Here is an 11239-nt window from a genome sequence, read left to right as displayed (position 1 = left end):
CAATAAAAAAAAAAAAGTAATCTTTTAAGTAATCTTTCCCTCCTACTGTAAAGTAATTGACTGTCAAGTTTTCACACAGCCAAACTACTGTCAAATGTTAGCAAGATAAAGCTGACACTGCAGCTACGGTAGCTATGTGTCAAGAGAAAGCTTATAGTTTCTCAAATGCCTTCTAACATCTCAAAGTTTATTCACATATATTTACTTTTTACTTGTATTTACTGTTGTTGCCTACAATTAGTTTACCTGATGTGGTGAGTAGGCTAATGCTGTTGCTGAAGCTGAGGCTAAAAGCAGTGCAGTTTTTAAAAAATAAGAAAAACCTGCAACCAAGGGTGTATGAGGATTGTGCGACAATAGATAGTGTGACTCCTTCCACACTGATCAGTCTGACAACGAACAAGACAGGTCGTTCAGGCAACGCTGGTCGACCTACAATGACCACACCTGTCGTAAGACAATGCAGTCACACTGGTATTCAGTACAACATGAATGACCCTAAGAAGGCTCTGCAAGGCTCCCCTTAGCCTTTTAATCCCCCCCCCCCCCCCCCCCCCCCCAACAAAACACTTCTAAGGACCCCTTAGCAAAATGTGTCAAGCACCACAGCAAAACAATGCTATTATTATTGAAGGGGACAATTTTGCCTGTTTCTAACATTAGAGGGGACGTCCCCCATGTGACCTGTGTCCTTGGCTGTGTGGAATATGATGGAGGGTTGACTACAGGTCATAGAGAGTTCAGGTCAGGCTACAGCAGAGATTGGTCAAAACATAGTTAGGCTACAGCCACCCCAGGCCATGCTATCCGTTAATTACGGATTGAGCCAATGGTTTCTCAATGGCAGTCATCCGTTGAATGACTAGAGATCACAAGGGTCAGTCTGTGTCTGTTTCATGTTTTAGCAAGGAGTTGAATTTTTCACAATCCGTTCATCCGTTTAGCCAATACGATATGTCTATACGTCACAAACTGCAGAATGTAAACACAACTGGAGACACTTGTTATTTTTGGAGACAGGCATCAGTTATGACTGCTAGCAAAAGAGAGTTACCGCGGTAGATTAATAATGGTAAATTATGTACAAAAATGTACCTTACCTCCAAGTTTATCAATTTACCGTTTGTTAGCTACCACTCAGATTAACTTTTGCTTGCAATCATAACAGTGATGTCTGTCTCCAAAAATTACAACTGTCTGCAGTTCTGCTTACATTCTGCAGTTTGTACATGCTTTCATAGTGTATTAGAAACAAGACTATCAGAGTTGCTTGGTTGCATTGTTCAGTTGCTAGTTTGTTTCAAACATGCCCAAATTCCATGGATCAAATCGTACAGAATGGCTCGACATTCTCTTACTCTAATTCTATGGGTCCAACAACATTGAGGTTCAGGAGGAGGATTGTCGAAGCATGATACACTGTTTGATGTTAGAGCATGCACCACAGGTCTGTTATAGGCTATAACGTCTTGTAAGATGACCAGATCGAGTCAGTCTGCCTGTGACAAACACTCTGTCTATACTGGACTGGGTGGCATTGTCAATGTTCTGGCTTAGGGTAGTAAGGTTCTTCTGAGGTTCTGCTAGTTCTGTTGGCTGGAGCAGGAAGATGGAAGGTTGTCTGGCACAGTAGTGCTGACTGCTGTTTTCACCTTCTATGCTAGAGCTCTCCGTGACTGAGATGGCTACGCTCCTTCTGGAGTACTCGGACACACTCTTCATGAAGGCGCTCCTGGTGTTGTTCTCCCTCCTGAAGAGGATGATGTAGCACTTGGGGAGGAAGTGGCAGCTAAGGATGCCGTAGTTGGAGATGAGGATGACCACCATCTCTACCGCAGGCAGGTACTTCCCAGAGGTGGTGGCGTAGACAGGCACAAAGATCACCCAGGAGATGAGGTAGAGGAGCATGCCGAAGGTGATGAACCTGGCCTCGTTGTATTTCTCTGGAAGTTTCCGCCCCTTGAAGGCACAGACAAAGCACACCAGTGCCAGGAGGGCAATGTACCCTAGCATCACCCCGAATGCTACATACGAGCCCATGTCGCAATCCAGCTGCAAGATGGTGGGGAGCACAGTGACCTTCTCCCGAGGGCTCTTGAGGACCAGCCAGAGTGTACAGGTGATGGCCTGCAGCACTACGCAGACAGAGATGATGGCATAGGGCTGGAAGAGCCTCTGCAGCACGTGCTTTAGTTGTGGTTTGAACTGGAACGCCAACAGGATCTTCAGAGACTTGACCAGGATGCAGGAGACACACAGGGTGAAGCTGAGGCCATACAGCACATGCCGCACCTGGAGCGAACGAACAAACAAATGAATGAATGAATTAACTTATTTGATCACTAGAAATACAGTCAGCCATAAGCTAAAGTGGATGCAGAACCACCCAGTACAGCACAGCATGGCTCAACTTCTTTTGGTCTGTAGTTGGGTTGGGGTAACAGATAACCTACCTTACACTGGAGGCTGCTGGGGCGGTTCACGAAGAACGGCACACTGGCAAAGCTTCCCGCCAGCGAGAATAGGATGAGTTGGCACAGCCAGCCGCCGCCTGCCCTCACCACGGGGGTGTTGTGCTTGTGCAGGAACAGCACTCCCACCATGAGCACCAGGACTATACCCAGGGCGGAGAGGGTCAGCAGGACCACAGCAAAGGCGTCATTCCAGTTCAAGAACTCCAGTGTCTTGGTGATGCAGACGGAGCTCCCTGCTGAAGACCACTCTTTCTCTGGGTCACAGCTCAGACACTGGTCCATGTCTTAGGACAGACACAGTCAATTGTTTGAACAGCCATGATCAATGTAGGCTATAACTTGATGCTGCAGTGTGGACATGGGGAAGCATAGGAAGAGTGCTTTGGCCATAGAGTAACATTAAACTGTAGTTAGATATCCCATGGTGGGGGAGAATATTTATACAAAAAATCATGCCTCATATTGTCAGAATAAATCCACAACTTCATGATGAAGTAATGGCAGCTGTATTGAAATGATCAACATCTCCTACTAGTCAGAGTGAATAGAAACACAAGAAAAATCTAACCTGTCTTGTTGGAGTAGTGGTTTTCAGTACAGTTGATGCACTCGTAGCAGCAGGTGTGTTGACCCTCAGCTGTCTTCTTAAACTCTCCAGGAACGCAGCTATCTGAGCACTTGGACACCACATGCTGAGGACAACATTCAGTCAGATTGTATTGTACTCATATTTTTCACATGCGCATATATAGTATTCAAGGATGAATACTATTTAATATTCAAAATATTTTCATGGTCTGAAGAAAGAGCAAATACTGTTTTCAAACTCAACTGAGGAGAAAGCTATTATTGTATTCAAACAACATCTACCCGATCTGGAGAATGCATATTGTATTAAAATTATGCAAGCCTTGAATCTGTTTTGTTGTGTTGAGTGTATAGTTTTGTTTTGTCTAGTAATTTGACAGTATGCATGGAAAAAAAGGATTATATTCACACGTATGTGTGTGTGTGTGTGTGTGTGTGTGTAAGAGTGCAATGGTACAATGCACAGGCACAATATCTAACTTGCCATCTACCACCCACTCCACGCTGCCGTGTGCCAGCGTGTCTCCCATGAATGTAGTTCGATTGTGAAAGTGGATTAATGTGAACAACCTTATTTATGTGACAGCCAGCCACAACAACAGAAACAGAACCCTACAGTCAAGAGAGTTTACCCTCAGGTCCCAGAGCTTCTTCTTGGTTTGGCCATTGGTGTAGGTGAAGCTGTTGTTGTTTGGGTGGTACTCAGCCATGACTTCATGGACATTGACGGCCCCCTTGTCAGACCTCCACAGATTGATGTCATAGCCCTTGTTGATGTCCCCGTTCTTGTCAAACTTGTAGCTTTTCCCCTCCTGCTCAAACTGTGTTTTCTTCAGAGCTTCCAGAACCTGAGAGAAATGCACATTCTGTAAGTCATGTGAGATGTTGCAGTATATTCCAAATTAGTGTAAACAAAAAGTCTCTAAAGAAAGTAAAGTGCAGTGCAGTACCTCCCAGGGTTGGACTGTGTCCGGTCTCTTGCAGTCTCTGGTCCTGCAGATATCAGCTACTGCATGGGCGATTGCACTCACAGCCATCTCCACATTGAGGACCACGTCTGAATCCTCGTGGGCAAAGTTCTTCAGAATGCCCACTGCCTCCAACGCCAGCTTGGAATCTCCCACGCCACCCCGCAGGCTGAAAAACTTCTCTAGGAAAGAGTTCCTTCCTGTGACATTATCACTCATCGCTAGACTCTCTATGTAGTGATTCATGGCGGTCAGGTTGCCCCTCTTGAAGGAGAACCCTACCACATGTCCTATGTCTCTCAGGTCCTGCTTTTCCAGAACCTTGCTGGAGGAGGACCAGCTATCACTGGCCACCCACACCCTGTCCACTGACCCCAGCTTTGACCCTGACCCCATCCCCTGGTCCCTCAGCTCCCTGAACAGACACTTCATATGGGGGGACTTGGCGAACGACACCACAACCTTCACCTTGGTTTTACTACGGAGAGTCTTGGCCGTTTTTTTTACCGCAGAATCCATTTCAGGGCTGGTCAGGGAGTCAGGCAGGATCTCCTTAAAGGCCACACAGATGCCCGCTTCCATGGCCTGCGACACAAAGTTGTCCAGGGCTGAGCGTCCGTAGTCACCGTCAGTGGTGACCATGCCCACCCAGTTCCAGTCTCTGTCAAGCAGGAGCTTGACCATGGCTCGTGTCTGGTACAGGTCGCTAGGAACCGTCCTCATGAACGCAGGGAAGCGAGTCTTGTCGCTCAGAATGACGGCGGTAGATGAGTAGCTGATCTGCAATAAAAACCTGCTTTTCAATGTTCAATTTATTACATGCAAGTCAGGTATGTTGGTCAGTCATCAACACTGTCATGACCCTATATACGGTTCTATCTGACTTTTTTTTTGTCAAAATGGAGTTGGTAACATACTGCCTTGGTGTTACAAGGTTCTATCAGAAAACCAATCACAACCCTGAATGAACAACCACAATCCTGTAAGGCAGCAATAATGGTGCGCAAGCCATCAAAAACCTTAGTGAATGACATTCTCACTTTATTGTTTAATGATGATAGTAGTAGTGAAGGGTAAGTGTGGATTTTAGGCGTATCCAGGCAAATCGCTGGCTGACTAGCTAACTTTGGCAATAAATTGTCAGTTAGCTAACGCTAACGAGCTAGCTACAGTAGCATGTCTATCAACATTGTCTGGAAAAGTACATCTATTATGAAATTGTCTTAATACAGGCTTATTCAAGGTGGTTATATTAGCTTCTACATTTGTATTGTTTTGCATTTGTACCGTTACAGCAACGGTAGTGATGATAGTCTGTACAGCCCAGTCAGCGACAGGGATGACCAGGACAAGGCAGGCAGACCAGGGATGAGACAGAGACACACAGGTGGACAGAATGCACTCCACAAGAACAGGGGAGAAAAAAAAGAGTAGAAAGAGAGTCTGCAATCCACCCTCTTGGAGACTACATCAATATATGTAAGAGGTGCCAGCCAAGCACATTAAAACCTTTAAAAACTTTACTACGTCATGCATATTCAATTGCTCAAAGGAAGTGACAGATGCTGAGCAAGAGAGATGTTTCACAGAATACCACCACCTAGACCAGGACAGGAAATATGATGACATAGTCATGACCAATGAGTGCCAGATAATAGAGAGAGACACAGACACTGTCTCACGGCATGTTCATACATTCACGTATCATTTTAATACAGAGGGGGAAAAATTAAAGAGTCTAAACCGTTTTACCTGGGAACACTTTCCATCAGTCAGAACACATGAAGAAGAACCAGTCCACTGGCATGCCAAAGGCAGATGCAAGAGGAAAGCATGTGAAAAAGAGCATTGATAAAACCCAAAAAGACCAGGAAATCAAATTATTTCCAGTCATTACCTGGATCCCACACTTAATGTAGCAAAAATGTACCACCTCTACAACCTTAAATGTACTGAGAATGGTGACATACCAGTCAAACAGTCGTACTATAGGTACATATTTAATACTGAGTTTAACCTCAGTTTCCATGTCCCAAAATCGGACAGATGCAATGGCCACTTCAGAATACTTCTCTCCAGTTTCCTTTTTGTGTGTACTACTTCATGCAAACAGAAACCACCCATTCACTGTCAAATGAAGGAGACAGACTTCAAGGATTACCAAACTCGCTGCAAGCATTTTCAGTACAAGCAAATTCCATTTGCTGAAGTGGCCGAACATATATTCAACCAGTGTCCGGTCAGTTTGCAAAACACCATCTGCCATGGGCAGGCACCCAAGTTCAAGTTGACATTAGCGGTAATATTAAAAGGTCTGCCACTCCAACCTCCATTCTGCCAAAGGCAAAGATCCTATCCAAAAGTCACACGCTGACAGAGGCAACATGGAATGATCTGAGTTTAATTATATAAATGAATGTCTTTGTGTTTCACCACTAACTTGGTAAATCAATCTTCAGTTAGTCACATGGTTCCAGTTTTCCATTGAAACTGAAGGTTACTCACTGAACAGTCAGATGGAATCTTATAGAACTGAACATGGATTGACCATACAGAATTGTAAGGTTATATCTGTGTTTTGACCCTCTTAAAAGTGGACTACATTACATAACAGTTTTGCCAGCTAGGATGTGAAAACTTTGATGCTCAATATCTCAGAGCTTCACTGTTCCCTGATAGAACCCGATAATTCCAAGATCACGACTTGACCTACACTGTTATGATTGGTATCATTGATTACCTGTGGAATCAGCTCCAGGTTAAGTTGCTTCGCAACACCGATGGAAACTTCAGAATACGTTGCCCCAATGACAGCCATAATAGTTTGATTAGAGATGGAGGTGTTTGCCCCGCCCCCACAGCCCATTGGCTTCTGTGTGAAGTCTGCAGAGGCCCTAAGTGCAGTGGTGACATCAGAACAGGAGTCGTGGATGCGGTAGCCCAGCCTGATCCCAAGCTGGTCCAGGACAGGAGATCTGTTGACAGCCTCTACAGCTTGGATCATAGCAAGGGCCCGAACAAAACCATTTGTCTTGAACCTGTTACAGCAGGCAAACAAAGCATTAACCTGTCAGAGCAAATCAAGTCACAAATCATCTCTCTCTCTCTATCACACACACTTACACACACTCACACATACATGTGTGTGCAAAATACGTACACATTCGTACACATGCACATACGCACACATGCACACACACACACACACACACACACTCACAGGGGCAGTTAACCAGTCACACCCTGGTGATATTTGCACACACACACACACACACACACACACACATTCACAGGGGCAGTTAACTACTCACACCCTGGTGATATTTTAGAAAATATCACAATAGTTAGTCTCACTAAGTCAGACTGATTACACAATAGTCAGATCACAGAGCAAGAGGATGAGGAAAAAGAGAGAGACACCCCGTCCTCTATCATGGACACTCACCCGACACAGCGTGATATATGGGGGGCAGAGTAATTGGTGGATTTCTCCACCCCCTCGTGGATGGGGAAGAGCCCCCCAATGATGATGTCTCCGGGGGCTGTGACTCCTGCTGGTTTGAATCCCTCCACAGTGGCTTGTCCTCCCTCCATCCCCAGCAGAGACAGTGTGATGAACAGGAACAACACATCACACATGTGGACCATTATTCTTCTCAGATTCTCTGTTTCTCTTTCTCTATTTCACAAGTTCTCTTCTTGTGAACTTCAACTTCTTCTTTCCTTTCCTGCCTCTGTCTCTGCCTATCTGTCTCTCTCCGTCTGTTCCTTGGCCCATCTCTCACACACTCTCAGTGAGCGTCACTGGCAGACTGACTCCTGTTAGCATCCTCAGTACACACCTCTTGTTAACTCCTACTCTCATCTAATGCATGCTTAACCCCACCCTCCTCTCACTCTGAGTGACTAGCCTGACTAATTAGCAGGCTTGACTGACCAGTTCAAGTTTCAGAAACTCCAGTTAGTCCTGTTGATCTTTATTTAAGCCTTCTAGTTTGTTTACATTCTGCAGTTTGTAAAGTGGAAAATATAGGAAATTGGGCTGTACAGATTAATAGATGAACAGATTAACCAATTAATGCTTTAGTTGACAACTCATGTGTTTAAAATATGTATTGGATATGTCAGACCAAGGACAAGGAAGTTAAACTAGAGTGACTGGCATGTGGTCAAGTAAACAAGAACAATTGGCACTCTCTTGTTGTAATCTATGGGAATGGGAAGGGCAATTCACACCTTTGATTTGGAGGCCCTTAGCTCATTGTTAAGTACCCTATTACTACCCCACTCATTCCCAAATAGCAGACAGTTCTGGGCCGATTAAGGCTTTAATCCGCCAGTATCAGTTAACTACTGACTACTTGTGCATATGTACCATAATCAAGCCAGATACGCACAGAATGAGTTCTGTCTGTACTTGTAGGCCGAGTCTGGAGTGCAGTGTGTGATCCTACAGCGTAACTGAAATGGGAGGGCCACAACACAATCTGGATGAGCGAGGTCCAATCTTGATGAATGGGGTCTGGTTATTCTAGTACTGTTGCCATGAGACAGAGACCATGAGACATGTAGCCAACTCCAAGCACTAGTAGGTAACCAGTAGTTTGCTAATGAACTACCCAGCAACACACCGTGTCAATACTGTATATGTGAAAACAGCATGCTTCTATGTTTTGTAAAGAAAGATAGGAGAAAATACACATCTCTCTCTCTCTCTCTCTCTCACTCACTCACACTCACACTCACACTCACACTCACACTCACACTCACACACACACACACACACACACACACACACACACACACACGTCTCTCTTACAAAAACGTGTAAATGTGGACACATTGCTGTGATTGTTGAGCCAGGTGACCATCACGAATGCAGCTATCTGATTGGTATTTAAACTGGATGATGCATCTGTTCAATTCTAAATGTGTTAAATGTTTGTCTTGATTGACCAAATGACTGATGAACAGTGCACGGTTAGGGTTCTTCAGTAATGCAGCTATCTGAGCAGTTGGACACCACATTCTAAGGAGAACATTCACAGTCAGGTTATACTAGTATTCACATACAGTAGGTCTACTATCAGTATTCAAACTATGCATCTTATCTTGTCTGAGGAGAAAGCACATTCTCAAATCAATTCAAAATAAGTTAGCAAGCTAGCTAGCTAGTTCTCGGATGTGACGTATTGTTGTTCATTTGTATGTAATTATGAATTAAAAGAAAAGTCTGTTATCATTTCATGATTACTTGTGAACTCAGTTCAATTATTCTGATCACATTGTTTAAGCAGCATCAGTGAATGGTGAACTGAAAATGTTCCCCTTTGAGCTGTTAATGCAGCATTAAAATCAATGGTTTATGGGTCGAATTATTTTCCATATAAGCTACACATATTTTTCATCAACACATTTTCGTTTGTTGGCAATGTCAATTATTGCACATTTTCAAAGCAACTTCAAACAGAAATGGGGGGCATTAGTAAATAGTAAACCAATCCAAAACTCGTGTTACCATCTTGTGACTTTGAGTCGGCCAATCACGTTTTTCCCAACTGAGAGACAAGGAAGTAAACAGACACTGCAGAGAGGTATGAAAAAACTTCACTCAGCAGTGGCATCATGAACAAGTGTAATGCCATCAGGTATGTAAAGTGTTTTGATTATACAGAACTGTTTTAGTTATACAGTATGATATCATTGATGAAAATATCTCTCAGGTTTGAACCTTGTTAGAATGTATTTTGAGCCTGAGTGACCCTTGGAATGTGGTTAACAACAAGGGGTACCAGACCCCAAGATCTCTGTTGATAACATGTCAGACTCACTGGTGCCAAACCTAACTGAGATGAGCCTTATGTCTTGGTTTCCTGTTTATTACCTACTATAAAATTGACTGCAATCTCTTGTGGGTTGCCACTTCCCTGCTGACCATTCTCTTGGACAGTTGTGCGGCGTCCCAGATCGATCTGACTAATAAATTGTCTTTATTTAACTTTCAATTTGACTATCCACCTTCTTCCACGCATCATTGGATATTATTCTTCAATATCAGAAACATTATCATTACAAACCTGCTAGTAGTACCACTACCTGGCTAGCTAGCTAGGTTGAAATCTACAGAAGCTATATCAATCTTGAATAATTAAACAATGTGAAAATAATTACGCTATTCTTAGTACATGTAGAACTAGAACCTTGGTTGCAGTTTCATCACTGATGTCTTCTGTCTGTGCTTGCACCTGTACCACAGTGTAATGAGACAAAACAATAGGAGGGGAAAATAATTTAGACTCAAATACAAAAAAGCAGCTCCTCCCTCGCCAGGGATCGATGAACTTCACAATTTTGGGGTTTGGCTCATGCCCTATGCCTGAGTTTCCCACTTAGAACTCCGAGGGTCGTTCGAGTGGTTATTTCTCAGAGTTTCCTACAGCTGCCGAACGCAGTATTAACTTTTAACTAGCTTATAGGGAAACTATGATACACCCACACAATGGCAACACAATTACCTTTTTTTCTCCATGTTAGTGGAATTTATTAAAGCTAAAGATAACAGACAAAAATAGAAAAGAGTGTAAAAAGTTTAAAAGACACTGAAATCCCAGAAATGGTCACAGAATCGAACCCTGAGACAGATTGTAAACAGAATTCATATTAAAACCTCAAAATGAGTAAAGTATTTGAATAAGACATGTAATAAATAATATCAATACATATACGGTACATTATAAATATAAACCCTTATACCAAATATGGATCAACCCGGTAAATAACCCCTTGAAGAATTATCAGACAGATCAGTGTGGATGGATACATGCTCTCTTGTAAGACAATAGTGTGAATGTGGATATAGGCTATTCAATTAAAAACTATTTTTAAGTAAGTTTTCCCTCCTACTGTACAAAAAATAACTATACATTTTTCAGACTGCCAGACCTACTGTCTAACGTCAGCAAGTTAAACCTGACACTGCAGCTATGGTAACTACTAGCCAGGAGAAAGCTTGTACTTCCTCAAATGTTTTCTAACATCCCAGTGAGTAGGCTAATGATGCTGTTGAAGCTGCAGCTAAAAATAGCAGTGTGGAGGTCTTTAAAAATAAAAATCCTGCAACCAAGGGCATATGAGGGTTGTTTTATAGTTAGTGTGACTCCATCCACACTGATCAGTCTGATAAGCAGAAATGATAAGGGTCTGTCTATG

At 43.3% G+C, this 11239-nt stretch overlaps 1 protein-coding gene across 1 annotated transcript; it reads right to left on the bottom strand.

The window, feature by feature from the left end:
* Nucleotides 1-384: 384 nt before the first annotated feature.
* On the bottom strand, nucleotides 385-7678 carry LOC310811318 (G-protein coupled receptor family C group 6 member A-like; the record flags this gene model as incomplete). Its single annotated transcript, XM_083679437.1, has 9 exons — nucleotides 385-432; nucleotides 659-722; nucleotides 1511-2292; nucleotides 2454-2758; nucleotides 3043-3166; nucleotides 3695-3910; nucleotides 4013-4810; nucleotides 6771-7068; nucleotides 7476-7678. The coding sequence occupies 9 exons, from the start codon at nucleotides 7676-7678 to the stop codon at nucleotides 385-387; spliced, it is 2838 nt and encodes a 945-aa protein (XP_083535563.1).
* Between the last annotated feature and the right edge of the window lie 3561 nt (nucleotides 7679-11239).

This window comes from Argentina silus, assembly GCF_951799395.1.
Source record: "Argentina silus genome assembly, chromosome: 10".
Taxonomy (NCBI): Eukaryota; Metazoa; Chordata; class Actinopteri; order Argentiniformes; family Argentinidae; genus Argentina; species Argentina silus.
The sequence above is the reverse complement of the archived record's forward strand: the minus strand, read 5'-3'. Positions and strand labels throughout refer to the sequence as shown.